This window comes from Colletotrichum acutatum, assembly GCF_030867785.1.
Source record: "Colletotrichum acutatum strain CBS 112980 chromosome Unknown BDZ83scaffold_39, whole genome shotgun sequence".
NCBI lineage: Eukaryota > Fungi > Ascomycota > Sordariomycetes > Glomerellales > Glomerellaceae > Colletotrichum > Colletotrichum acutatum.
The window spans coordinates 240,154-265,897 of NW_026849033.1; the positions used below are offsets into that span (position 1 = coordinate 240,154).

Consider the following 25,744-nt stretch of genomic DNA (forward strand, 5'->3'; position numbering starts at 1 on the left):
GGCAGCAAGCAGCGAATAGCCTCGTGGAGGGCTTCAGCTTCCCCACGATTCCCAGTCTGGACTGGAGAAGTTGGGACTGGGAGCATATAGGTTGAACCATACGGGACCGCGCGACGCCGGTGCACCCCACGTTCGGTTTCGGGTCGCACCGGACGAAAGTCTACGTGCCGAACGGTGGCTTCAGGCCCCGCTCTCTCCCCAGCGGGTTCGAATTGGAGTAGCAGTGGTGCTGGGATTGTCTAGAATGGGGGTCACTTGATAGACGCCTACACAACTCGGTTAGAATACGAATAAGAGACATCCAAGTTCGGAACTTTTGAGGAATCCGAAGCCTTTCTGCCATTGCAAAATAATTGGTTGGTCAAAGGCGCCTTTCTCAAGAGGCTGGCCGCCGACCCTCACGATCTTCGTGCACCTAATGGGGGGTATCGGCTGCTGCGAACTCCAGCTCCGAGGACTTCAGACTGAACCCCACGGTGCTGTAAAATGGCATTTCGGCGCAAGGACCGGCGAGGTGGGGAAGCTCTGGGACTCCATGAGAAAAGCGTTTAGCGCATTGATCGGCTCGAATTTCAGATGCGACGGGCAAGGAGCGCGTCTTGGAAAGGGAATCCGGCATAAAAAGCCTCCCGACCCCCTCCCTCCTTTAGCGTTGCGTCATGGAAAAACAAGCTTCCTTCTCCAACTGCACCTAAAATCGTCGTCTGTGTAGTTCAGAGAGTCGCAGCGCGCCGACTTCACAGGAGCAGTCGTTTTGATACGGGAGCTCCGAATTCCACGACGGAGGGGAAACGGTGGATCTTGATCAGCATGGTGCTGGAAGCATGGACGACGAGGGTCGCCCTCGGCTTGCTGGCGGCTTTGCTGGCATATCTTTGGAAGATTAACCGCGCCATGTCGACGATCTATCCGGAGGCTCTGCGGGTGTCGCCGGATCGATGGACGCCAGAGAAAGTCAAGCGTACTTTCGAGCGCATGGAGAAACAGCCCATTGATTGGACTCCGCACTTGCCGCCGAAATTGGATCGCCGATACATCATTGTTGGAGGCTCTGGCAAGTATTCTGCGTATAATCGTCACGTATTGCTGCTGACTCCGGTATGAAATAGGTCTGGTAGGAGGACAGCTAGCTATCCAGCTCATTGCGCGTGGTCACCCACCAGAGGCTATTCGAATCATTGACTTTCGTAAACCTGGCCGCGACGACATGAGCGAGGGTCCGATATCTAGAGTTGATTTCGCTCAAGCCGATATTTCTTCCGAATCAGCAACCTCTGCCGCATTCGGCAGATCGTGGCCACAGGCGGTAGCACATCTTCCATTGACCGTATTCCATACCGCCGCTGTTATTCGTCCTTCGGAGCGTAGCCAGCTGGTCTATGACCGTTGCTCTCTCGTCAACACTAAAGGAACCGCCCATGTACTTGCCGCAGCCAAGACGGCGGGGGCAGATGTTCTCGTCTTTACTTCGTCTTGTAGTGTGGCGTTGAAGCCCACCAAATTCTTCAATGCTCCGTGGAGTCGGTGGCCAACAAACTTCTTCCAGGTCCTTGATGAAGTGGACTTCAAGAAGCCGATACGTCCTCACGAAGAGTTCTTCGCCAACTATGCCAGAAGCAAGGCCGAAGCCGAGCGACTCGTCTGCAGCGCGAACAAGGTGCCACAAGATCCCACGCAGGCAGGGGGCTTTCGCACCGGCGCCATCCGCCCAGGGAACGCCATTTACGGCCACAAGGACGATTACCTGGTTGGAGCGACAGTACGCATGGCCAGCTTCCCTACCTTCACCGCGCCCTTCATGCAGAACTGGGTCCATGGAGCCAACGTGGCTCTGGCACATCTGCAGTACGAAGCAGCCCTGCTCGGCCCTCACGCGCACAAAGTGGCTGCCCGCCCGTTCCTTGTCACAGATGGAGGACCGCCTCCGGTTTTCAAGGACTTTTACACACTCGTGCAGTCGGTCAGCGTGACACCCTTTCACGTGCAATACCCGCCGCCACTGATATTGTTGCTCTTGGCTCATTGCATAGAGGCTTATTGCTTGTTGCTTTGGAGCGTGCCAGCGTTGCAGAAGATCTTCTCGGAACCCGGATTGCCATTGTACATGCTGCAGCCCGCTTCCGTAGCTGGTGCCATCAATGCTATCATCAACGATGCTGACGCTCGTCGACGACCGGAGGAGGGCGGATTGGGATACCAGGCCAAGTGCACGACCATGGAGGGATTGTGTATGCAGCTCGGCGCATGGAACAGGTGGGTGAAGAGTGGAGGCGAGAAAGTCAGAAGCGAGAAGGGCATCGTCAAGGATGTTCTTGAAGTTGGAGTTGAGCCTGTTGCGAGGCGAGCATGAGCTCATAGAATTCAGCCGGCGGTCGATTGCTGGAAATCCCTTTGGGTGTATGTCGAAGGAACTCGGAATTCACCTTCGGCGACGGATTACATAGGGTGGAGTATCCAGGGTTTGCTGGCGCTGTACATAAGAGAACGTTGTAGCTCTTGAAAAATCATGCAGCTTCCCGTCGTCGACAATAACTTGGCAGTGTCTTGCTCCAAGGTTCAGGTGTTGACCATGTAAGTGCCACACGCTTATCGACATGATGACAGGTGACGTCTTGACGCGGCACGGAGATCCAGAACCTGGATCCTCGTCCGGCCCCCACAACCCCGGCCTGCCAAGTTGGCGGCGCTGGGGGCGGCTGCATGGCGCTCCGAAGATCACTTCTTGGGATTTCTCTGATGGAAATTCCGAAATTCCCATGCTGTGGCATGATATCGTGTTTCGATTCAGTCCGTCGTAAGCTTTAAGCCACGCTAGGAGGGCCTCACAAGTCGATCCGTTGACGGTCTGGACGGAGTAAAACCTTGCTGAGGCAGCTCAACAAGCCAAGCCACTCAACAGAAGATGAAGCCATAGGTAGGTAGACTGAGGGCTGGGGCAAGATGCTGGCTGGGCGATGCGTTCGTAAGCCTAGTGGCGGGGTTGTGCCAGCGGGTACGGACAAGCAAAGTTCGTATCGGCAGCCTCTTGCAGGTCTAGGCCAACTTTGCGAGCAGTATCTGGCGACGCCGCAAGAAATGCGGCAAACTTGGTTCGCGGGTGGCTGGCGAAGGACGGGAGGGTGTGATGAGATGGATGCAGCTGGACGAGGCGGAGAATCTGCATGGCTGAACAGACGCTGCAGATGGTCCGATGTAAGTGACGGTTGGCTGGTCATAGCCGGTGCAATAGACACATGCAGAATGTTTGCGGTTGGCTGGAAGACAACATGGAGCCGGCCATAAGTGAATCACCAATGTACTCTGAATCGAACAAGAGAGCGTTTCTGTTGCCCAACCGTCGCCTGTTGGAAACTGGAACATATGGAAAGCGGATGACCGTTGCCGTGAGAGACAATACCTAGTCGACTTCTACATCCGATAGCAAGCTCTGCTTCGGTCGGGTTGGCAGCAGCCCCTCCCGCATACCGATACCCCGGGCGTTTGGTGCAGATGACTGGTGTAGATAACTAGTGTCGCTGTTGATGACGATCACTAGAAAGCTGGGCAAGCAATTGACTACGATGATTGGACGGCGAGCTCGTGGTAGCTCAGCGCCCAAGACCGTGGGAGGCAGCTCACCGTGGTGTGCGAGTGCCACAGGTGCCAGGTGGTATTTCGGGTTAGTGCTGCTGCAAGAGCGTGCGTGGACTGGCCGCGTTGCCGATTTAAGAGACTCATTGTCTTTTTCACCAGCCCAAAATCGACATTGGAGTTGAGGAGGCGGCCTCTTTGTGCCGTGATTGTTGGCTGGCGTCCAACGGCGTTGGAGCTTTGGGCACGAACATCCGCAGGCGCCGGCTGCTCCATAGGCTGCTCCACGAAAAAGATGCAGCAGGCATTTGTAAGGCCAGCAGGACAGGGTTCTCGATATGGGTCCGGGCTCAACCGGGCACTAAGATAAGTACGCTGTAGCGAAGTCGAGGTAGTTGATCATGATGCTGAAATGTCGGCTTGGTCAGGCTCATGGCGTCTGTTGTACCGCCATTCTATACGTTGCGGTAGGTCGTTGATTCGTTCACAGGGAAAAGGGGGTGTTTGGAAGGTAAGGAGGTTCGCAAACAGAAACAGAACATGGTACAAGAGTGAGGCAGGGAACCAGTGAACAGGGCGGCAATTCAGCGACGCCAAGAAGAGGGCGACGCGATGCGATGTGAGAAGGGGCGGGCAAAGTCACGTTCGTTTCGGAAGATGAGACGTCTTGACGGTACACCACCATAGCTGCTTCTTTGGTGGATTGGTGGTTGGCGATGCAGTCCGTGTACTAGAGAGCCGTAGAGATGCTGCCGGGAGGTACTCGACGTCTGCCGGCAATGAAAGAACCATCGGATAATCAATGAATCTGAGGCATCGGTGAGTTGTAGCAGTGGACGACAGTGACGGGGAGAAGCCAGAGACCGAGGGGGAAAAAAGAAGCAGCAAATGGGACGGCGGCCGGAGCAAAGTGCGTTGCGTTGAATTGATTGGCAATAGATACCCTTGCCCCCACACAATGGAGATGGAACCAGCGAGTCTCCCGGACCACGGCAACAGCCAAGCTGCATATCTGTGGCTAGTGTTCCTGCTGCTCTAACACTATTTGGGAATAGTGCTGTTTCTGCAGACCGAGGAGCGGAGGAACTCTCGAGGAAGTTGAGAGAAATGGAGAACACCACCTCAGTCACTAGGTATTCGCACCTTCCGGAGTATTCGTACCTAAGGTACCTAGTAACAGAGGAGCGGAAGGTGGAGCTGTGTTGGGTAACGTTAGACCGAGATGAAAAGCCCGGGCCCTGCGAAATCTGAAATCTGAAGGAGACGCCGGCGGAGGGAGGGGGGCAATTTTTCCCTCTCTCTCCCTCTAGTGACTAGGTAGTCTCGCTATCTCAATTTGCTTCTCTCTGTTTTGTTATGAGACAGGCACCGCAAGGAATGCGACTGTAATAGCACTTGGCGCTGCGACCATCGCCTGGTCAATGGAATTTCGCGTGCGGCGTGCCATGCCCATCCCATCACGATGAGAGACTCACCCAGCCAAAGGTTCGGCGGGAAGAATTCTGTCGTTTCCGTCCCGGTAAATCCTGGATTGTCTTGTCGTATGCATGTGTGGGTGAACACTCAGCCTGGCCCGTGGCATGGCATAAGCCGCGGTGGCACAGGCAAACTACCGAGCCACGTCTGTATTAATTATGGAATGAAAGCGGAAAAGATGCGACGACGCGGATGAGGCCATCACGAGGGTCGCTGAAAGTTTCAGTCCCCAAAGTCTGAAGCGACAGGGACCAGGTGCTACTGACAGGGCAGCCCTATGCCTGCTTGACTACCTCCCTCATATGAGCATCCACCGCCGCGGCACTTGACAATTGACGATGTTATTATGAGATTGGGATTAAGTGTATCAGAAATTGCGCTGCGCTATGGGAGTGAGTAGGAAGAAGAAGACGAAGAATTAAACCACCACAACTTTGCGGGATGGCGCTGTCTTAGCTTCTGCTTGAGAAGATGCACTCTAATTATCTGCACCTACAGCGAAGATACGTACACATCCAATTCCCGCCATGTGCAACCTTGTAGCGTTCCTATCTTGATTAAGGCCATGTGCGGTACGTACCTCCCCGGCCAGTCGGTTGACGACCCGCCCCTGCCGATAACAGCAAAGTCGCGGACTGTCTGTGCGAATTCGTTGGCGCTCGCGCACGCTCTCGGTGACGGTGTCGCTTCTCAGTTCTGACCTCACCGCGAGAATTCCATCGTGATCCAACCCGAGGTCCGCAACGGCAACCTCAATTGGACTTTTCTTAACGGAGATACGGCGGCTGCACTGGAGGATGTGCGTATGTTCCTGGTTGGGTTTCCCCTCTCCCCCACTGTGACCCGACATTTGCGATGGGTGGACCCCAGCCACACGTCTGTATCCGCCAGTACGTACCCATCTTTGCAGGCCTTCCTATTTGTGTGAGGGAAGAACGGGCCAAGCCCGGCGACTTGCGACTGCCATGTAAGTGGTACCCTTGTATCGTACCTAACGTGGACGCACCGGTGCACTTGCTGCTGGGTGGACGTGGACATTGTGTCTACCTTAGTAGAAAACGAAGGGAAAGTGAGGGTAAGGCCGCAAGTGTGAGGCAAGGTAGGTACTGAGAGAGGGGAAAATGTGTGAGAGAGAGAGAGGAAAAAAAAAAAAAAAGAGAAAAAGACGCGGTCGGCCGGACAGGTACCGCGCAATCAAACCATGCGTTGCCTGTCTTTCTGATGATCGCAAGAGGGAAGGTGCGGTTTCTGCTGTTCCACCAGCCACCCCTGCAACTGTCCACTGGCACCTGCACTCATACCTGGGCTCCTCACACTTTTTTTCCCGCTCCCCCCATTGAGCTTACCGCATTCAAGGCAAGTGCGACCAGAGACACAAGCGTGGGAAAGAACCACTCACACACCCCGAGGTACCTGCCGCTCTCGTTGCTGTTGCTGCTGTTGCAGCACTCTTGCCTCATAATAAAACCACATCGTTGCCCGCGTCGCCCATCTGTTGTGACCGCACCTCTTCTCTTCTCCTCTCCCCGTCCACGCTCCGTCAAACATCACCAGCAAGCACATCCAGGCAAAACATCTTCACGCCGCCGACGATACTTTGGAACTGAATATCGCTTGATTGATTGTCAGACGTTCTCTCCCGTCTCCATTCAACAACTCCAACCAACCACAATTTCCACTACCTCTACACAACAACAACAGACAACATGCGTACTTCTCTCGCGATCGTGGCCCTCTCGGCCCTCACTGCTGTCTCTGCCCAGCGCAAGGTCTTTACCGCTGCCGACATCAACGTTGCTACTGTCTCCGTGAACCAGAGAGGTAAGTCAATTGGGAGAAATGATGCTATCATCTGTGGCAATCCGGCTTTGCCGCTCCATTACAATCACTGAGCTTTGACTGATTCTTTTTTTCCTTCCACAGCCAGCTGGTGTGTCGCCGAGCGCAACACTTGCAAGGTCCTTTGCGAGCCTAACCCCACCACCAACGACTGCGATTCTGTAAGTTCTCCTCTTTTTTTCTATGCTAGAGCAGGAGCACTAGTTGCTTGCTCGTTGATCACCCCGGCCCGAATCAGAACAGGCCGACGCTCGAGTGCAGCATGGCTAACTCTTACTCAATAGACCACCCTTGTCTACTCTTGCCTCTGCCCCAACGGCTCTGCCCCCGGCCTTGAGTACTACGAGCAGACCATGCCCACCTTCATCTGCGAGAAGGCCTTCGAGGACTGCATCACAGCCAACGTTGGTGACGCTCGCGGCCAGACCAACTGCACCGACACCATCAAGTCCCAGTGCGGTACCGTTAACGCCCAGGCTGACCAGGCTTCTGGTGTTTCCACCACCACCACCGCATCTGCTACCAGCACTGCCGCCGGAACTGGTACCGCCGCCGCTACTACTGGTGCCTCCAGCTCCAGCTCTTCCGCCTGGGCTGCTCCTACTGCGAACCCCGCTCACGTCGGCAACGCTGCTGCTGTCGCCGCCATTGGCCTCCTCGCCTACATGCTCTAGATTGCTGCTGCATTCTCCTAGGCTGTGGTAAACTGCCAGTCTCGATTGCTTCATGCGGCGACATGATTGACAATCGCAGGCTTTGAGCGGTATTTCGCTTCTCTGTAATCACCTTCCCTACTACCCGGTCTGCGTGCTTACCACGCGGCTCCCTAATCTTTTTTTGACGAGGAATACGTGGAATTATGCGATGGAGACGATGGATATTCCCACCCGTATGGCATTTTGAAGTTCTAGGAGGAGTCAGTGCGTTACAGGGACGGGTGATGTCACCCCATGTTGCTTTTGCTCTGCATTTCGCGTTTTAGGCATGATTGAAAGACAGTCCAGACGACGTCAAAAGAAATGAAGAATTGATTCCCCCCATTCCCTGTCCCGTCTGCTTTGACATTTGGCCACCGGCCCGTGGCCGACAATGGGCTTGTGACAGTCCTTCAATGGCCTTCTTTGAGGTACGCCTCATCGTCCCGAGCTTGCGAATCTTCACTAACGCATGCCTTTGTCAACGTCAATAGGTAGGTTCATGAAATCGGTCAAACAAAACTTTACGCCATTGTTTCATCAACTTTCTGTTCCACGGAAACTGCTAAAGACAATTCTTTCTGTCTTTATATCGAAACCGTTTCATGGTCATTACTGCTGCTGGAGGGAGGCTACGATATATTCCAACTCACTGCCGCCTGTATGACAGCAGTCCAGCTCTTCGCAACACTTACCTACCTCATATCATTCATTCGTCCGAATTTGCATCATTGACTGATCGCAGACACAAGCACCACATTGTACATTTCACTAAACGACTTCACACCATACACCCAAATCCACCATGACCGAACGCCAAACACAAACCACACCTCCGCGAGTGTCCTTTGGCGTAGAACTTGAGTTCTTCGTTGCCTTCGTGCGCGAGGGGGAAAGAGACCCTGACTATGCCATCAAGCATGAGCTGCAGCCTCTTGTTGTAGTTCCACCGGATGATGGGATCAATAAGCTCGGCCTTCCGCATACGGCGTACGATTGGGACGAGGACTTTGTGTTCCACAGCATTGGAGACGCATTGGCTAAAGCTGGATTGCCGGTTTATGGCCAGGGTCAATGCGGTGTGCCCGGCTCTGTGCAGAGCATGCAGAGTAGGAAGGCCATGGACGCGTTCCAGCTAAAGACAGACATGTCTCTCAAGGCGGACCACGTCGACGGCTACCGCTGGCAGCGCGTCGAAATGATATCACCGGCCATGTACAATATGAACCTGTCTTTTGATATGACACGTCTTGCGGTAAGTGTAATCACTACTAACTTCCGATGCCGAGTGAACCCTAGCTGTGGGTTCCACGTTCATGTAGGTGTAGGACCGACACAACGAATCGACGCAAGGACATTGCGACATTTTGCTGCCCTTCTATGGGCCGCTGACCCCCTCATCAGTCGACTTCATCCTCCTTGGCGTGCTACCCTCGCCTACAGCCAGTCTGCTCGAGTGAATGAAGCTACACCTTTGGGACAGGGCAAAGGCCCCGCAGGAGCGACTATTGACAAAAACATTGCCCCACAGGATTTGAAGAAGATGAAAGTTCTGGGAAGAGACCGCTGGCTTGGTGATTCGATTGAGGTTGACACGACCTTCGAGACGATGAACCACGAGATGAACTTAGATCAAGAGGACGATGAGGCCCTTCTTACGAGTCACGAACCATGGCAGCATCGACGGGCCATCCCCGACGTCAGAGACCCAAAAAGTTCCGAAGCTCGCTCAACCTCGCCATTTGGGTTTCCTCCACATAAATACGATGCTCCTGTATCGATGCCGAAGTACTACCGCACCTCTACAGCCAACAGCGCAGCTCCACCACGACCTCGGCCTCCCCCGATCAACAGACGCTACACTCGTGTTCCCGGAAGGATGCGAAAAGACATCCGCGGAGACCCCGACTTCCTGGACGGGTACATCCTAGGCCAAGGAGGAAGTATCGAATGCGTGGAAGTCAACCAGCCGGCTCGATGGGACGTCATGTCTGGCGTCAGGGATCTCCTCGGTGCCGACATGACAGTCGCACAGGTTGGGCAACTGATGACGCCTGCTTTTCTCCCCAAGCATATTAACTACAAGTTCAAAGCCTATGATTTCTACTCTGTCGAACATCTCGCCCCTCAGGACGGAAACACGATGCGGACGACTTACCCTACGAAAGACCACACGATCGAGTTCCGCGAGGCAGCGGGGTCCCTGGATGTCGAGTGGATCGCAACCTGGGCTCGCATCTGCTGTCGACTGCTCGAATGGAGCCGTGATGCCGAGCCGACGGAGTTCATGTGCGTGATGCGGCTGCTGGCGTGGGCCCAGGAAGAGGAGGGCGCTCAATACGATGTGGTGGACTTGTTGATCGATCTGGGCCTGATCACGGAAGCGAGGTTCTGCGAGGACAGGCTGCAGCAAGGGGAGGCTGCATGGTGGGAGTGCGCTAATCTTGGCGCTCTCGAAGGTTCCGAGAATGCTTTTGGCGACGGGACGGGCTACCCGGTGCCTGGATTCGACGACTACGAGATGCCTGACGTAGAGAATGGGGGCGGGCATCGATACCCGGGAGTCGCGTTCGGGGGCTGGGACGATGCTCATGGTGGTGAGTATAGGGGAGGAGAGGGGTGGGATTCGTCGAGTGGCAGTGATACTTTCGAGCTTGAGGGCAAGGCACCTGAGGCTGGTGAGAAGTCCCAGACGACCAAACTCGACACATCTGCAAAGGAGGCATACGGAGATGTGCCTACGGCCGGTAAGACTAACACGGCAGCCTATTCCGAGGAGAAGAGAAACAATGACGTGAAGGAGCAAGGTGAGTCGGTGGCGCGGGCGTCTCGTAGTTCGAGTACCAGCACAACTCGCCCGAAAATCACGATTGAGTGAGAGGGGCGTATGAGACTGACTGAAAGGTAGGTGTTGCCGATGGCTTGGATAAGTTGTCGGAGTATGACTGGGTTGAACGTGACGAATACCCTGACGAGAAGAAGAGGGCTGGCTGAGTCGGAGGATGACTTTGAGATTGTGGAGCGCGAGGAGTGAGATGTACTCCATCGATGAGGAGGATGTTGGGAACTTTTGAATAGACAAATATGGTCTCATCATGAACGAATTTATTGATGAAAAAAATATGACTTGGCTTGATGTGAGATTGTGTCGTTTGACTAAGAAAGTGTGGCCGAGCTGGCTATGTTGCATTTGAACCTTCGTCTCCTTTCCATCAGCGTCCGACTACACGTTGTGTATAATTTTGCAATTAGCGGCGGCCCGATGTGCTACAGCCCGTTTGGATCGAATTCTGTGATGGAACATGATGATGGACTTTTCGTCGTGGTTTAGGTGCTTGAGGATCAAAGCCTGCCTGCTGCGTGGAATCGGTCTCTGACTTTCGACTCTGTTATTAGACACAATGGAGAAGACGGGATAATGGATGAGGTGGTTGTGGGAGGGAGGTACGAAATACAACCTCTCATGTTGTATCCAGACGATTTCAAGATGGTGAGCGATAAGTGAAAGTTCACAAGATTACGGAAAAGTATCACGGTAGCTGAATTCTCAATCATCTTATTGAGAGGTCGTTTTCAATTTTCACATCAATCTCTTCGGCTCTTGAGCTCAACTCGACGACTCCTGTTTTGACAGTCGAATCGGCGCTTGCCCGCCTGGCTCGAATGGTTGGAGCCAATAACCTTTCTCATTACCGAAGAAGTCTGACAGTCGGGTCGTCAGACATTGGGAAGTAGCTGGCGACTTTGTGACATGTCGACTGAAAAAGCTGTCTTGGAAATCCTTTCATAATCTAGAACATCGCCGTTGGTTCGTACATCATCGTGAGGCACCCGGGGCTCCTCGGACAACTATTCAAGGTCTCGGGCTGAGGTTGCCGGAACAAGATTCGATAGTCTTCGACTGATGGAAAGAGTCCTTTTTCGGTTTGAGCCTCTGAGATATGATTTCGTATGTACTACAATGTTCCAGGTCTCGAGGACTGGCTGGGCCTCGAACGTCAATGGCATTGTTCACAGCCTGGAACCCAGAGCACCGGACCAGGATCGTTGTCGGGAACTTGAACGAAAACAAAGGGAAACAGACTTGCGGCCCGAGGTCCGTCCCACAGCACAAAGTCGAGTTATCTATTAAAAAGGCATCTTAAGCCCTGCCACCCTTGTAGATCCCACGTTCTCGGTACTCAGTTCCGTCCGACCATCGAAAGTTGTCTAAAATCCATAGCAGAACACCAACTAGTACCGTATCAGGACCTCTATCCTTGCAAACTCCCACGCCACACACTCCCTCATCCTCCTATGCGTACGACTATGGATCTTCAACAAGCGCTGCAACAAGGTCACCCAACCATCCTCGACCGTCTGACCTTACTCCCGCTCGAGCTCCAGAAGCACATCCTCTACGACTACCTCACAGTAAGTAGCAGCCCCTGCATCTTATCCCTCTTCGTCCCGGACTGGGCCGTCTGCGCCCGCGCCTCAGATCCCGTCAACGAGATTTACGACCTTCAGCGGATCGACGTCTATACCAAGGGCGGTGGCAGCGTTCGAGGTAAGTACGAGTCCGGGGTGCGGCACGGGGACGGGGATCACGCTTCGTTTCCGTTGATGAGGCAGGCAGACGGTTCACGCGAGCGACAGCAACAGCACGGTGCATTGCTGCTGGAGGAAGAGCTCGGCAAGAGGTTCCCGGCTGCGATGGACTGGGCTCTGCGCGACCTCGGACGAAACGGGCTGAGAGTGTTTGAGCAGGTTTGGCCGAGGGGACATGATGATGGGATAGGTAGGTGTATGGCTTCCGGTGCGCTCGTCTTTCGTGAGACTAGTTGCTGTCACGGACGGGGTGCCGACCATTCTCATCCAAGAAGAGCAGCAAGATCAGACACGTCGTTGTCGTTGCCTCGTCACCTAATGTTCAACAGCCTCCCCTCCGACCCCTATCTCCAGCTGCGGCTGCGCCGCAACGCCGTGACCGAGTTCCGAAGCGACATGGCGTTCTTCATCGAACGGGGCTTTCCCGATGAGGAGTTTATCGCAGTAGACTGGGCTGCCATGATGCAGCTTGAGACGCTCTTTTTGGATTTGCGGACGTATGCGAGTGGTGGTGGTGGGTTCCTCCGGGACGCGATCCGGTGTGCCGCGGTGAGGATGGGGTGTCTTCGGCTCCGGTGTCTTGTCATCGCGGGGTTGAGGACGGGGGAGAGGTACGGTAGGTCGCGAGTGTGTGAGTGGGAGAAGGACGAGCAGCAGGAGGAGGTTGATGGGGAGGTGAATTGGGTCAAGGTCTTTGCGCCGGCGTTGGGGGAGGGCGGGAGGTTGGTGTTTGTTGATCGGAGAATTGTTAACGTTGATTGGGATGCATGGAGGGTTCGGGCTGAGGGGGAAGGGTTGTTGGTTCGTCAGGGGGAGGAGGATGAAGATGGGGGTCGTGGTGCTGGGGCGTATTTGAGGCATTTGGACAGAGCGATGGGCGACCGGTGAGTAAGTCTCTCTTCTTTTTGAGAAATGGTTACGTTACATGATAGCCCGTTGTCAGTGAGAAGTCTTTGGCGACGCCCATGAGATTGGAGAAGCGATCGTCGCCTCCATGGGCCTTCTCTCCTTTTCCATGCTCATCTTGGAGACCTCCATCGGGAACGCCAAACCCCACTTACTGAACCTCGCATCGTATGATAGACAAAGTACACGCCACGTTTTGCTTCGTTGCTGCGTGATATCATAATCCTTCCCTCTATCTAGATAGTTTTCCTCATACACCACGACGCAGGGTGATTCTTCCCTCCCACCGCATAAGACTACATGGGTAGCCGTAACGTAGGACGCCTCATTGCGGGCCATCGTCTGTTGTGGCAGGTTCCTGGAGGAAATCGCCGTGCCTGTGGTCCGACTTATGCATCCCTGTTGATAAACGGCGCAGAAGCTGCATCCTTGCCGAGATGACGGTTCTCTCGGGCCCCCCTTGAATGGTCTCATCAACAGGAGCCTGGGCTGGTAATCCGTAAACCTCCTTCCCATAAAAGGCGAGCTCTTATGTTGCCTCCCTCCCAAGACAATGGCCGTCATTGTCTAAATAGTCAGCGCCGACGTCGAGCCCAAGATGAGAGGAAACCTACAGATAAGTCAATCTGGAATAGATGAGTATCGGTGATTGCAAGCCTGCGGGTTAAGCCGCCCCCCCAGGCTCGACATGCTTAGATCTCTCCGCCATCATTGCCGCGGCGAAGTTGGACTTCAAATCGTCTCAAACCTCCTCTCCCTCACCCTCCTCAACCAAAACCCTCATCCTCTCCGCCTCCTCCTCGGAATCGCCCGCGGGTGGCTTCGTAGGCTTCAGCCCCTCCATCTGCAAATACCGCACCAGCGTCTTTGTCGCGCACGTCACGCCCGCGTCGCGCTTCAGCTCGCCGTACGAGCAGGCCGGCTTCTCCTGCAGCACGCGGAGGAGCGTCTTGACGTCCCGATCGGAGAGGATGCGGGGGCGGCCCGGACGGGGCCGGTCGCGCCCTGCCTGCTGGAGGCGGTAGCGCGTGACGATGCCCTTGATGGAGGAGACGGGGACTTCCTCCTTGATGGAGATCTCTTTGAGGGACATGCCGAGCTCCGAGAGGACGGCGATGCGGGCGCGCTTTTCGGGGGAGTATTGCGGTTTGCGGGGCTTGGGTTCTGGTGCGGCGCGGCGAGGCATTGTGTGTTGGTTTTGGTTTTGTGTGTATGTGAGAGGTGGGGGGTTTTGGAGAAGTGCAAGTGATGTGAGGATTGGAAATATAGATGAGATGAGCTGTCGCTGAAGAGCAGATGAGTTAAGGTGGGAATTAAAAGGGGGCGATTAGGACGTTGTGAGACGAGGCTGGATGGATGAGAAGGAGGATGAGATGTAGACGATAGCGGCGCATGTCGAAATTTTCGTTTTTTATTTTTTCTTTTGGTGAACCCCGGTGGCTGGGTCCACTTTCTCGGGGTGGATCAGGGGGTGTTGCATTCGGGGTAGTGGATACCTCAGGTACCACACTGAGGCGGGAGCAAGGGCCCACCTCAGTCTGGATCACTACGGCTAGTGGGGGTTGATCTCGATAGCTGGAGGTGAGCGTCTCTTCCTATCAACATATCGTTGGGGTCAAGGTAAAATCATAGTTCATCAAACTCCAGAGAATGGTACGAATGCCCCAGCATATTGGCCCTCTTCCCGGCCTTGTGGGTTCCAAAGTGAGTACCTGGTATTCCATACCACCTACAACAGAGGCCACCCAAGGTGCCAAGCCCAGGTCTCGGACAGGAACAGCGCGGAGCAGCTCAGTTTGCTTAGGTAAGCTTGTTCTCGACCAATAGATTGAAATGTGCCTCTCTGGACATGCAACATGAAGGCTACCTAGCCGCCAAAACCCCGTGAAGACGTGGAAAGGTAGACTTCATCAATTATCGTGATCAGTACTCAGAGGTATTCTTTTCTTCTTCTTTCTTTTTTTCTTCTCTCTTTCCTTTCTCGGGGACAGAGCGTCAAAAGAAAGAGGCAAGTCTGGCAAGAAGCAAGTATGACCCCAACACGGACCGCCGATGATGCTTTCGGGCAGTTGGCACCAGCCACACGGCACAGAGCCACGCTGGGACATGTTGCTCCTCTGGCCGTAAGCTCGCATGTGGCCTCACAACATCTGGTTCCCCATACTGAGGCAACGGGATAGTGACATTTTTATGTGATCTAGCAGCAGGAAGGAAACTTCTTCTGGCGAAAGAAGCACCTCAGCACGCCAAAGAAAAAAAAGTGGTCCGCCGGCATCACTTACACGCTGATGCAGGGGTGTTGTTTCATTCCAAGATCCATCCGTTCATACTATCCACGACCGAATAACAGATCCCCAAACGTCTCTACAAGTGGAAAACGGGACTCGAACCCGTGACCCATGAGAGCGTGGGAAAATTCTGAAAGCCAAGCTGACATTCCCCGCCACGCCATGGGTATTGTTGATGGATTTTAAACAGATTTATACCACATGTATTTCCTCATGTAGGGTAACGCGGGCTGGTGATGATAAGGGGACACTGGAGGTATGTGGTTTAACTGAGTGATGGCACCGATGAATCACTGCGGATCGATTTGATGGAGTGAGGCAGATGGCCTATGCATAAACCGTAATATAATGTTGGTACTAACGGGTACACTAGGTACGTGGGCTGTCTCTCATTCTTCTTCAATGAGGCGTGAAGCGTAACTCATGATTTTTATGGGATCTCTTCCGGGCTCCTATGCAACAATCCCACTGCCTCCCTCGTAAGGTATATCTACAACTCTCTTCAAGCTCAAATCTTCTCCTCCGTCTTCTTCTTCGCAGCCTGCTCCGCCATAAACTTTTCATAATCCGCCTGCCTCTCAGGCGAAACCTTCATAAACGGAATATCATCCTCCATAACCTTACCCGCAACCCTCACTGGCTCCGCAGGTTGCAGACAGAAAATCACCCGCGCCCATTGATCCGTCGCATTCTTCCACCCGTGCATCGTGCCCCTCTGAATCATTATCTCCCCCTCCTTCAGCGTCCGCTTCGCCCCGTCGTCTAGGTAGCACTCCACCTCGCCCTTGAGCACGATGCCGTAGTCGCACGACTCGGTGCGGTGCATCATCGGCCCGGTCTGCGGACCGAAATCGACCACCCGCAGGACGGAGCCCGAGGGGAGGTGCAGGGTCGGCATGCGCGGGTGGTTGGGCGCGTAGGCTGCCAGGTCCTTTTCGTCATCCATTGTGACGGGTGACTCGGAGGTTGTGTAGCAGGTGTGGAAGTACATGTTCTTCAGCGGGTCCGGCGTGACTTGTACGGGGAACGCGTCGGAGAAGACGGCGCGGCCGTTGGCGTCGTGGGTTGTGATGTGCCGGGATACGGGGCCGAAGGGGCAGTCTTCGGATGCGGGGGCGGCGGGAGAAGCTCCGGACGACGACATCTTTGCCTAGGCGTTGCGAAGTATGTGCGATAAAAGTGTGAACAGACGGTTGAGGGACCAAGGTTCGATGACGGGTCTGACAAGCTTGACAGATGATGGGGGCGAGCAACGAAGTATAGCTAGCTGGCGAGAGTTTGTAGTTGACTACTTTGCTGTGGTTTTCTTTTAAAGGCCTCTCGTCTTTTCTTCTTCGTCAACCGAGACAAGTGTGGGCGGGGAGTCGTCCGATGGATTGTATCTTCTGTCAAAGCACGATTCGTTCTTTGAAAGATGCGATTGGGGGGGTAAGAAGAGGGGATGAAAGGTCCCTTTAAGAAGGTGTGCTGTCACGGCCGTTGGCCTCGGCGCACAGACTTGGGGGTGTCTCGCGGCTCGCCGAGGGAAGAGATGAAAAAGCCGCTTGCTTGTAGGAAAGTACCTAGCCAGCTGGCATTGCCTTAGGAAAGACAGTGTTGTCCCTCACCTGACGCAGGAAGCGGCAATCCTGCCAGCCAGCCTGCATGTTTCCACCTGCCTTGCTGCGTTCTAAGGTTTGGTGAGAATTAAACGCGGCATTCGGTGTGGGGTGCCAGTGCCACCCCAGCCGGGCGCGGCTGCATCGACTATGCGCAGTTCTCGTCCTGACTTGAACCCAAGTGGTCGGAAGTTGGTGACGGAGGCACGGTGGTTGGGAAATCCTCCTCAAAAAAAAAAAAAAGGTTCGTCTAGCAGTGCCGACACGGTAACGCCACTTCTGCTGCATGAGCGATGTCTTACGCCCGTACGAGTAAAAGGGAGTCCTGCGAGTCCCATCCTCCGAACCATGCAGACAGATAGGCGCAGAGTCCGCTCCAAAGTGCGGCAAAAACAAAAAAAAAATACTGCGACGATAGGTAGGCAGGTATCTATCTGTCTCAACAAACACGGGTAAGCGACAAGGATGAGCTCACCAGTGAAGAGGGGGAGCTCGTAGTGAAACGAAGCTTGGCTTGCGATTGCCCACTGCATTCATCTGACTCGGCATCGTGACGAGGATCACTAAGCACTGTTGTTGCAAGCCTCGGGAGCTGACCGCTTGCATTGAGTGACTTTGTGGATCGATTCTGGGGGCATTTGTTGAAGATAGTGCTCAATTGAGTTTGAATTTATATTGCCTATGCTTGGCGTCGAGTAAGTATGGCAACCCCGCGGTATCCGGCCGATTGCGGATTGCCAAAGAAATACTGTCCGCTCAACGGTCACTAGCCTCGTTGAACTTGCGGCGTTCTCTGCATCAAGTCGAACTAGTGTACTGTGTATGGCTTTGAGCTGAGACCTCGAAGGTGAAGGCTCCCTCGGTCAATGATCATTGATCATGTAAACATCAAATCATACCTCGCAATCGCTCAAAGCCCGAGGTTGGCGGGCATCTCGTACTCTAATACATGCAACTTGCGCTTCAGCTCACGCTGGCGTTTCGGGTCCTGCGGTCACACGCACGCCGGTCCGACGTTGATCTGAAAGACGGGGAGGTGTCCGCTTTGGCGCCCCGTGTTCCAGAAAAATCTTCGCAACGGCTCCGCGACAAGCGGGGATGTCGGACTCGGAATCAACTCCGGCAAGGACAAAAGGATGCATGCATGCGCGTATGCACCGCCTGGCGGAGGCCAAGGTGAGCGTTCTCAACCTTGATGAACCAACTTTCGGGAATTCCCCGACTGTCCCAAACGTATCATTGTCGTTGGAACGGGGATGTTGACCGCCGGGGAGATCATAGGAGATCGGAACGTCGACTTTGAATAGTCTGGCAGTGATAGGCCGCGGCACCAACGTCTCAATCGGCGGTTAGGGATCGCCAGGGGACAAGCATGTGTATCTTCGCTGTCGGGGAAATCGACCGTCGGGGAGAGCAGCTGTAATCGGGCAGTCGACTTTGACGAGTTTCGTTGTGGAAGACCGCGATGTGGACTTGAGAGTCAAGGAATCGCGATCACCGCAAGATCGTCGGTCCACAAGTATGGCGAGCACTGTCAAAAGCCGTCGGGGAAACTGACCGCCGGGGAGCAATCTTCCCATGAGTAATAAAAAGGCATTTGTGGAGAGGCGGCTACAAGCTTGCTGACATTTATTCCAAGTCTAACTGGCGACATTTGCTAGGTCTCTCGTATTGTGCGAAGTCAAAAGGAGCTCCTACCAGGAAGCTTGTCGTGGGTCGCCGAGATGTGGGACGAAGTTGACCAGCGTCGATAGACAGAACGGCAACGTGAGGAAAGTCTAGCGCGGACTGTACCGCCGGGAAGAGTACGAAAGATTCATTTCACTTCCTCATCTTTAGAGAAGGTACACGTGGAGCTGCCGTCGGGTTGACCCGGACTTTGCAAAGGCTGTAGGATCAGTGAGAGGAAGTTTCGGTGTAAACGGCTGTTGTCTGTCAAGATGCGTCTCAAAGACCGCTCAAGCTAATGGCAGGCCAGTGGCGATCGTCGTTCCAAAGATCAGTACGATGTTTTTTGGTTAGATCAGATCGGACAACGTGGAAATTCAACGCTACCACTCTGAATTCCAGACGAGATATGTCTGGTGCAGTGACGATGGAGACTTGGAGCTGTACGACAAGGGACTGCCTTGGCTGCCTCGGCAGACGACCCCGTCTACACCGTAACATATCTCGCACTGAGGCGTAGCTCACGGGGCTGGCAATTGAAATCGAAATGGTTTCGCGAGCTAAGAGAACCGGGGAGAACCCGTCGGCTTTGCGTCCCCGAGAACGAAGAGGCAGTATGAACCCAACAATCAAGGATCGGAGTTGACTCCGATTGCCATGTAAATACGCCGATGCCTCCCCGACCGCAGACTGACGCGCCGAAGGTAAACTGGCTTTGCCTTTAATCACTTGTCGTGTTGGCAACCTTCTGTGACCACCATTCCTGCCAGTCGACCACCTTCTTCCCTGTCCGCGCTTCCTCTGCTGCGAATACCATCGCATGGGAGCGAATTACCTCCTCAAGTGAGCAGCCGATGAATTCATTCTGCGCTTTCTCCGGCGTCCAGCCGTGGTTCTTAACTTTGTCCACCGCCAGTATGAATTGACGTGCGAGACCTTTGTCCCCACCGCCGTGACCGGCGTCTTCGAGGGTTGGGTGGAATGATTGGGTGGCACCCGTGTTGAAGTCCTCTATGGTGATTGTACGGGCGTCGGCATAAATCTCGCCATCAATACCATAAATATGGGTGTACCTCTCGCAAATCTTTTTCGTTTGTGCGACCATGTGCAGAGTTGCTGATTTGGATTGCTTGGTTGACTTTGGGCTACCGTCCGTAGCATCGTCCCAGGTGATGGTGACAGTCTGGTCATCACAGACATTGTTGTCCGCGTCGAAGACACAACGACCGAACCAGTTCCGCGATGCGACGACGTCTTTGGGGGTGGAATCATCGTAATCTTCAGCAAGCTTTGATGCCAGGACTTTGTTTCGCTCAGATATCGGGAAGTCTTCAATCTCCGGCAGTACAATGCTGACTGGCCAGTCGGTGTTACCAGAGGCGAGACCTTTCAGATCCTGGCCGAGATAGATATTCTTGGCCGAGAATTTACAGCCTGAATCACCCAGAGGACATGACATACAGTTTGTTGCACTTCCGGCGGCAGCAGGCTTGCGACCTTTCCTGAAGAGGTGAAGCGAACCACTTGACGAGACGGTGGATGGTAGATGAGGGGTGCCTGTTCCAGCCTTTACTGGTGCGCTCAGAAGCCAGAGGAGGAGATCGATGTCGTGGCAGCTTTTTGTTAATAGACTTGGTGCCGTCGTCTTTTCGTTCCGCCAGTTGCCACGCACATACGAGTGGGTAAAATGCCACCAACCGACCGGCTCGGTGTGCACGATCTTGAGGATATCGCCAATGACACGGTCTTCGAGCAAGAGTTTGCGAAGTAGCATATTGTGTGGGCTGTAACGTAGTACATGACCGATGGAGAAGACATTCTTGGGCTCCTGACCAGCAGGAGGCTTCATAGCCTGATACATGTCGAGACAATCGGTAAGAGACGTGGCGAGGGGTTTCTCGCACATGACGTGCAGTCCCAGAGGAGCAAGACCGACGAGGACGTCGCGATGCATTTCGTCAAGAACACAGATAAAGGCGGCATCAACACCAGGCGGTACATCTTCACCAGCAGCTTCTCTCTCTCGGCGGTGTGTCTCGTATATTACGAACTCGGTCCAGTCGGCAAACTGTTGCCCTTCTTGGGGAGCGTTGGAGCCCCAAACGAATGTTCGGCCAAAGCTTTGACGCTTGTAGGTTATGGGTTCAGCGACGGCAGCCACGATACCGTTGCATGAAGTCTCGTTAGCATGAGCATATGCTTGTCCGCGAGAGCCAGCTCCGATGACGAGAATGCGAGGTGGCGAAGCAGACATGGGAGGTTTTTGAGGTGGCACTGGAGTTGCATCTTGAGGGACCGCGACGGGCGAACCCGACTTCTTGACGGATGACATGTCGAGGTCGTTATCGTTGAAGTGTGATCTGTTGGTTACAGGACAACGCTGTGTTGAATTTCTCTTTCTTTTTTGACGAATTTGTATTCCTTGAGAATCTCGGAAAACACCCTGTCTCTTGGAAATGGGATATGAGGGATGTTATCAACGAACAGAGGTCAGTCAGATGAAAGAAGGAGGTTCATGTCACTTGGAGTATTGGCTCCAACATGGAAAGTGGGGCACGTGTAGAAGGATAGGTCCAATGAATGATGGTCTATTTGAATGGTGGTCCGGGGTACTTGCCTTGGTTCTTGGCAGTTTCTTTATCTTATCAGCGGCTGTCGGCTGAATTTCCTCCTCTGCCGATGTGGGGCACCTTCCTCTGCAGTTCTGGCGGTGAGACGTCCCTCCCTGCCCGGGCAATGGAAGTGGGCAGTAACAATAGGAACCTTACTATGCTACTGATGCATCCTGAATCCCTTGAGTTTTTATTGCAGTTGGATGTACGCATTAAGTTGTCTATTGATAGTGAACATGTGGGGCGGAGTTCCTACCAGCAATGGCAATGGCCTGGGTAGTGGCCATGGTGATGGTAAGAAAGGAAGCATTGAGAACGCCAACTGGAACAGCTAGGATCCCATAGTACTCCGTGCATCTCGCTCCTCCTTCCATGCAACAATTGGAAGCCACAGCCGGGACGCTGCAGCTTGCACCCCACCTTGGACGCCAGCTCTGCCCGGTGAAGTTGTGGCTCAGTCAAGCTTAGCACGCCAAAAAGAAGATCTTGCTGTTGACGAAGTGCAACTCAAGTTGACAAGAGTTCGAATCGATATCAACGTCATTCTCGCCTGAATCATGGATCTTCTCAACTCTCTCAAACCCAAAGCTCCTGCCCCGAAGATGCAGTCTGCATCTGACGGCCCCTTGGTCTGGGTTGACTGCGAGGTATGCACTACAACCTTAGACATGCCATTCCTACCCAAGACTGACCAACATATTCCCAGATGACTGGACTGGATCCGGACAAGGAGGAAATCATTGAGATTTTCTGCATCATCACCACGGGAAACCTGCAAGTCATTGATCCCGAGGGCTGGGGCTGCGTGGTGCACCAGACGGAGCAACGCATGGCACAGATGGACGACTGGTGTACCAAGACACACGGCGACAGCGGCCTCACAGCGGCGGTCGTCAAGTCGACGACGACACCCGAGCAGGCTGCCGACGATTTGCTCGCTTACATCAAGAAGCACATCCCGCAGAAGAAGACGGCGCTGCTGGCGGGCAACAGTGTACACGCGGACCGATCGTTCCTCAACAAGCCGCCCTACCGCAAGGTGGTTGACCATTTACACCATCGCATTCTCGATGTCAGCTCGCTCAAGGAGGCGGCGAGACGTTGGTGCCCGGCACATGTCGTGGACGGTGCCCCAGCTAAGCAGGGACTTCACCAGGCCAAGGAGGACATTCTCGAGAGTATTGCTGAGGCCAAGTACTACAGAGAAGCTATTTTTGGCCGGACGTGGAGAGGGGAGGCCAGCTCGCAGGACACGCCGGTCAGTGAACGGGATGAGGACGATGCTTGGGCAGACAACTTGCTGTAGATTATCATATTCAAAGGAGGTCGAGCTCAATCCTTCTCTGATGAGGCACTGAGATGAGTGAGATACCATGCCTCGTCTGTCTAAGATTGCCTGGCATTAGCTACCTTACATTAAGGTAAATAGTTGAATCGATAGTCGGCCGCAAGAGTAGCGGGGTCGTTTGAAGACAGTGCGAAATATCAAAGGCACTGCTTACTCCTGGTTACTCAAGCATTCCAAGACGGTGCGAATAAGAGCGATACTCACTAGCACCTCACGATGATTCGCCGGGAGGATCCCCTGTGTTTGGCCCCTGGAAGTGAGGGGCTCTGCCAGAGCTGCCCCTCCTTCATTGTGCGGTGACCCCGCCCACGTCTAGGCTCAGGATGATATCACTGGCCAAGCAAACCCCCACCATGAGGTGGCCACAGCTCTGGCTGAGTGAAAGGTACCTTCAGGCTTCCAGGCTCACCAATGTGTACGAGGTTGGAGGGGCGCTATTCACTAAAAAGGTGCAATTTGAGCCTATCGCATGCCATCTCCCATTCACTGAGGTGTACCAATGCGTCGTATTCTGCCCACTTAGCTATTTCCAGTGGCCTATGGATACGGATACCTTACCTAAGTCTCTCACCGCACCATGTTCCCGTTGAAAGCTTTCTGGGCCCCTTGCCCACCACTCCCCGGTCCCACCTCCCGTACCTACGCCAACGCCGGTTCGCATGAGAGACGGAAGAAAGAGCCCAGGCAATGCCAGACAGAGACACTAATACTTGCAGCTCCATTCCCAACATTCTCCTTTTCCTCTTCTACAACCTAGACAAACTCCCCCCCCCTCAACATCATCACTCTTCGAACTATACAGCATCATGGACGTCCAGACTGTCGAGTTCAAGCCTTTCCAGGACCAGAAGCCCGGCACGTACGTCATTTCTCCCCTAACAAAACAAACCCCTCGCTGTTATCGTCCCCAATCATGTCGAGTCCAACTTTTTGTTGCTACCCCGCCATAGCTGCTAGTTGCGCGATGCACCCTCACGCAGCAGCCCCATCACTGACTAGCAATTCCACAGTTCTGGTCTTCGCAAGAAGGTCACCGTCTTCCAGCAGGCTCATTACAGCGAGGCCTTTGTCACGAGCATTCTCCTGTCCATCCCCGAGGGCGTCGAGGGTAAATGGAAAATCCATCTCAGCTTTCGTCCTTGGTAACCCTCCCAGGAAACTGACAGACCGCCTCTCTAGGTTCTTTCCTCGTCATCGGTGGTGATGGTCGTTTCTGGAACCCCGAGGTTGTCCAATTGATTGCCAAGATTGGTGCTGCCTACGGTGTCAAGAAGCTGCTCATCGGCCAGGACGGCATTCTGTCCACTCCCGCTGCCAGCCATGTCATCCGCAAGCGCAAGGCCACTGGTGGTATCCTCCTGACTGCCAGCCACAACCCCGGCGGTAAGATCTCTACCCATACCCTGAAAATCATATTCGCCAGCTAAACGATGAACCCAATTCAGGTCCCAAGAACGACTTCGGTATCAAGTACAACCTTGCCAACGGTGGCCCCGCCCCCGAATCCGTCACCAACAAGATCTACGAGGCCTCCAAGACCCTCACCTCCTACAAGATCGCCAACATCCCCGATGTCGACATCTCCACCATCGGCACCAAGACCTACGGCTCTCTCGAGGTCGAGGTTGTTGACAGCACTGTCGACTACATCGAGATGCTCAAGGACATCTTCGATTTCGACCTCATCAAGAAGTTCTTCCAGTCCAACCCCGACTTCAAGGTCCTCTTTGACGGCCTCCATGGTGTCACTGGTCCTTACGGAACCGCCATCTTCGAGAAGGAGCTCGGCCTCAAGGGCGCCACCCAGAACTGCGTTCCCAGCCCCGACTTTAACGGCGGTCACCCCGACCCCAACCTGACCTACGCCCACTCCCTCGTCGAGGTCGTTGACAAGAACAACATTCCCTTCGGTGCTGCCTCCGACGGTGATGGTGACCGTAACATGATCTACGGCGCTAACGCCTTCGTCTCCCCTGGCGACTCCTTGGCCATCATTGCCCACCACGCCAACCTCATCCCCTACTTCAAGAAGCAGGGTGTTTACGGCCTGGCTCGCTCCATGCCCACCTCCGGCGCCGTTGACCTGGTTGCCAAGAAGCAGGGCCTGAACTGCTACGAGGTCCCCACCGGCTGGAAGTTCTTCTGCGCCCTCTTCGATGCTGACAAGCTCTCCATTTGCGGTGAGGAGTCTTTCGGTACCGGCAGCAACCACATCCGTGAGAAGGATGGTCTCTGGGCTGTCGTCGCCTGGTTGAACATCATTGCCGGTATCGGTGAGCAGAACCCTGGCGTCACTCCCTCCATCAAGAAGATCCAGCAGGACTTCTGGACCGAGTACGGTCGTACCTTCTTCACCCGTTACGACTACGAGGATGTCGACAGCGAGGGTGCCAACAAGGTTGTTGGTGTCCTCAAGGATCTCGTCGCCGACTCCAACTTCATCGGCAGCAAGGTTGGAGGTGAGTTCACTGATAAAACACCTGTGGGAAGAACCCTTGAGAATGAAACGAAACTAACTTTGATAGACCGCACCGTCACCGGCGCTGGCAACTTCTCCTACACCGATCTCGACGGCTCTGTCTCCTCCAACCAGGGCTTGTACGCCACCTTCTCCTCTGGCAGCCGCATCATTGTCCGTCTCTCCGGCACTGGCTCTTCCGGCGCCACTATCCGCCTGTACCTCGAGCAGCACAGCTCTGATCCCAAGACGTACGACCTGGATGCCCAGGACTTCCTCAAGCCTGAAATCCAGATGGCCACCGAGCTACTCAAGTTCAAGGAGTTCATTGGCCGTGACGAGCCCGATGTCAAGACCTAGGTGCATTATTGCATGATTGGGTTGCACTTGGACAAAGGGGAGGGATAAGGTGGGAGTTTATCAAAAAAGTAACGCTTCAGTATAGAGAAGTAGAAGAAAGGCCAGCACCAGGTTTGCTGTGGACGATATCACGATGGTACACGATTTGCATAGATTGAATCAATTGACCTAATCACACAATAGTCCTTTGCTTGACGGCGCCCTCCCTTCCTCTTCTGTAGGGTCTTTCCAATATGGGAATTTTGCGCGTGCGTAATCATCAATCTTGATCATCAAGGTCGTCAAGTCGTAAAAAAAGGAAAAAGAGAATGGAGGAAACGTATGGAACGCATGACC

The 25,744-nt window shown here is 54.1% G+C and overlaps 8 protein-coding genes across 8 annotated transcripts; 6 read left to right on the top strand and 2 right to left on the bottom strand.

The window, feature by feature from the left end:
- Positions 1 to 810: 810 nt before the first annotated feature.
- On the top strand, positions 811 to 2,350 carry BDZ83DRAFT_719046 (3-beta hydroxysteroid dehydrogenase/isomerase; the record flags this gene model as incomplete). The annotated part of the gene is made up of 2 exons (XM_060512140.1): positions 811 to 1,054; positions 1,110 to 2,350. 2 exons carry the CDS (start codon positions 811 to 813, stop codon positions 2,348 to 2,350), a joined length of 1,485 nt encoding a protein of 494 aa, XP_060365759.1.
- A 3,219-nt stretch (positions 2,351 to 5,569) lies between these two features.
- On the top strand, positions 5,570 to 7,924 carry BDZ83DRAFT_730220 (uncharacterized protein). The gene is made up of 4 exons (XM_060512836.1): positions 5,570 to 6,013; positions 6,748 to 6,867; positions 6,970 to 7,046; positions 7,170 to 7,924. The coding sequence occupies exons 1-4, from the start codon at positions 5,902 to 5,904 to the stop codon at positions 7,557 to 7,559; spliced, it is 699 nt and encodes a 232-aa protein (XP_060365760.1). The 5' UTR covers positions 5,570 to 5,901; the 3' UTR covers positions 7,560 to 7,924.
- A 461-nt stretch (positions 7,925 to 8,385) lies between these two features.
- BDZ83DRAFT_576078 (uncharacterized protein) lies at positions 8,386 to 10,458 on the top strand (the record flags this gene model as incomplete). Its single annotated transcript, XM_060504888.1, has 1 exon — positions 8,386 to 10,458. One exon carries the CDS (start codon positions 8,386 to 8,388, stop codon positions 10,456 to 10,458), a length of 2,073 nt encoding a protein of 690 aa, XP_060365761.1.
- Positions 10,459 to 11,888: 1,430 nt separating this feature from the next.
- BDZ83DRAFT_576074 (uncharacterized protein) lies at positions 11,889 to 13,058 on the top strand (the record flags this gene model as incomplete). The annotated part of the gene is made up of 1 exon (XM_060504887.1): positions 11,889 to 13,058. One exon carries the CDS (start codon positions 11,889 to 11,891, stop codon positions 13,056 to 13,058), a length of 1,170 nt encoding a protein of 389 aa, XP_060365762.1.
- A 2,814-nt stretch (positions 13,059 to 15,872) lies between these two features.
- Positions 15,873 to 16,508, bottom strand: BDZ83DRAFT_575991 (uncharacterized protein; the record flags this gene model as incomplete). Its single annotated transcript, XM_060504876.1, has 1 exon — positions 15,873 to 16,508. The coding sequence occupies one exon, from the start codon at positions 16,506 to 16,508 to the stop codon at positions 15,873 to 15,875; it is 636 nt and encodes a 211-aa protein (XP_060365763.1).
- A 2,843-nt stretch (positions 16,509 to 19,351) lies between these two features.
- BDZ83DRAFT_576033 (oxidoreductase family protein) lies at positions 19,352 to 20,962 on the bottom strand (the record flags this gene model as incomplete). The annotated part of the gene is made up of 1 exon (XM_060504882.1): positions 19,352 to 20,962. One exon carries the CDS (start codon positions 20,960 to 20,962, stop codon positions 19,352 to 19,354), a length of 1,611 nt encoding a protein of 536 aa, XP_060365764.1.
- Positions 20,963 to 21,401: 439 nt separating this feature from the next.
- BDZ83DRAFT_619005 (exonuclease) lies at positions 21,402 to 22,751 on the top strand. Its single transcript, XM_060508097.1, has 2 exons — positions 21,402 to 21,889; positions 21,949 to 22,751. The coding sequence occupies exons 1-2, from the start codon at positions 21,800 to 21,802 to the stop codon at positions 22,546 to 22,548; spliced, it is 690 nt and encodes a 229-aa protein (XP_060365765.1). The 5' UTR covers positions 21,402 to 21,799; the 3' UTR covers positions 22,549 to 22,751.
- Positions 22,752 to 23,174: 423 nt separating this feature from the next.
- Positions 23,175 to 25,588, top strand: BDZ83DRAFT_619006 (phosphoglucomutase/phosphomannomutase). The gene is made up of 5 exons (XM_060508098.1): positions 23,175 to 23,449; positions 23,601 to 23,698; positions 23,770 to 23,973; positions 24,036 to 25,049; positions 25,116 to 25,588. The coding sequence occupies exons 1-5, from the start codon at positions 23,397 to 23,399 to the stop codon at positions 25,406 to 25,408; spliced, it is 1,662 nt and encodes a 553-aa protein (XP_060365766.1). The 5' UTR covers positions 23,175 to 23,396; the 3' UTR covers positions 25,409 to 25,588.
- Positions 25,589 to 25,744: the final 156 nt, after the last annotated feature.

Coding starts and splice junctions, on each gene's coding strand:
- BDZ83DRAFT_730220 (XM_060512836.1), top strand. CDS start 5,902: ATGGGTGGACCCCAGCCACACGTCTGTATCCGCCAGTACGTACCCATC. Junction 6,868..6,969: donor TGTCTCCGTGAACCAGAGAG/GTAAGTCAATTG, acceptor TTCCTTCCACAG/CCAGCTGGTGTGTCGCCGAG. Junction 7,047..7,169: donor CCACCAACGACTGCGATTCT/GTAAGTTCTCCT, acceptor CTTACTCAATAG/ACCACCCTTGTCTACTCTTG.
- BDZ83DRAFT_619005 (XM_060508097.1), top strand. CDS start 21,800: ATGGATCTTCTCAACTCTCTCAAACCCAAAGCTCCTGCCCCGAAGATG. Junction 21,890..21,948: donor TGGTCTGGGTTGACTGCGAG/GTATGCACTACA, acceptor ACATATTCCCAG/ATGACTGGACTGGATCCGGA.
- BDZ83DRAFT_619006 (XM_060508098.1), top strand. CDS start 23,397: ATGGACGTCCAGACTGTCGAGTTCAAGCCTTTCCAGGACCAGAAGCCC. Junction 23,699..23,769: donor CATCCCCGAGGGCGTCGAGG/GTAAATGGAAAA, acceptor CCGCCTCTCTAG/GTTCTTTCCTCGTCATCGGT. Junction 23,974..24,035: donor TGCCAGCCACAACCCCGGCG/GTAAGATCTCTA, acceptor AACCCAATTCAG/GTCCCAAGAACGACTTCGGT.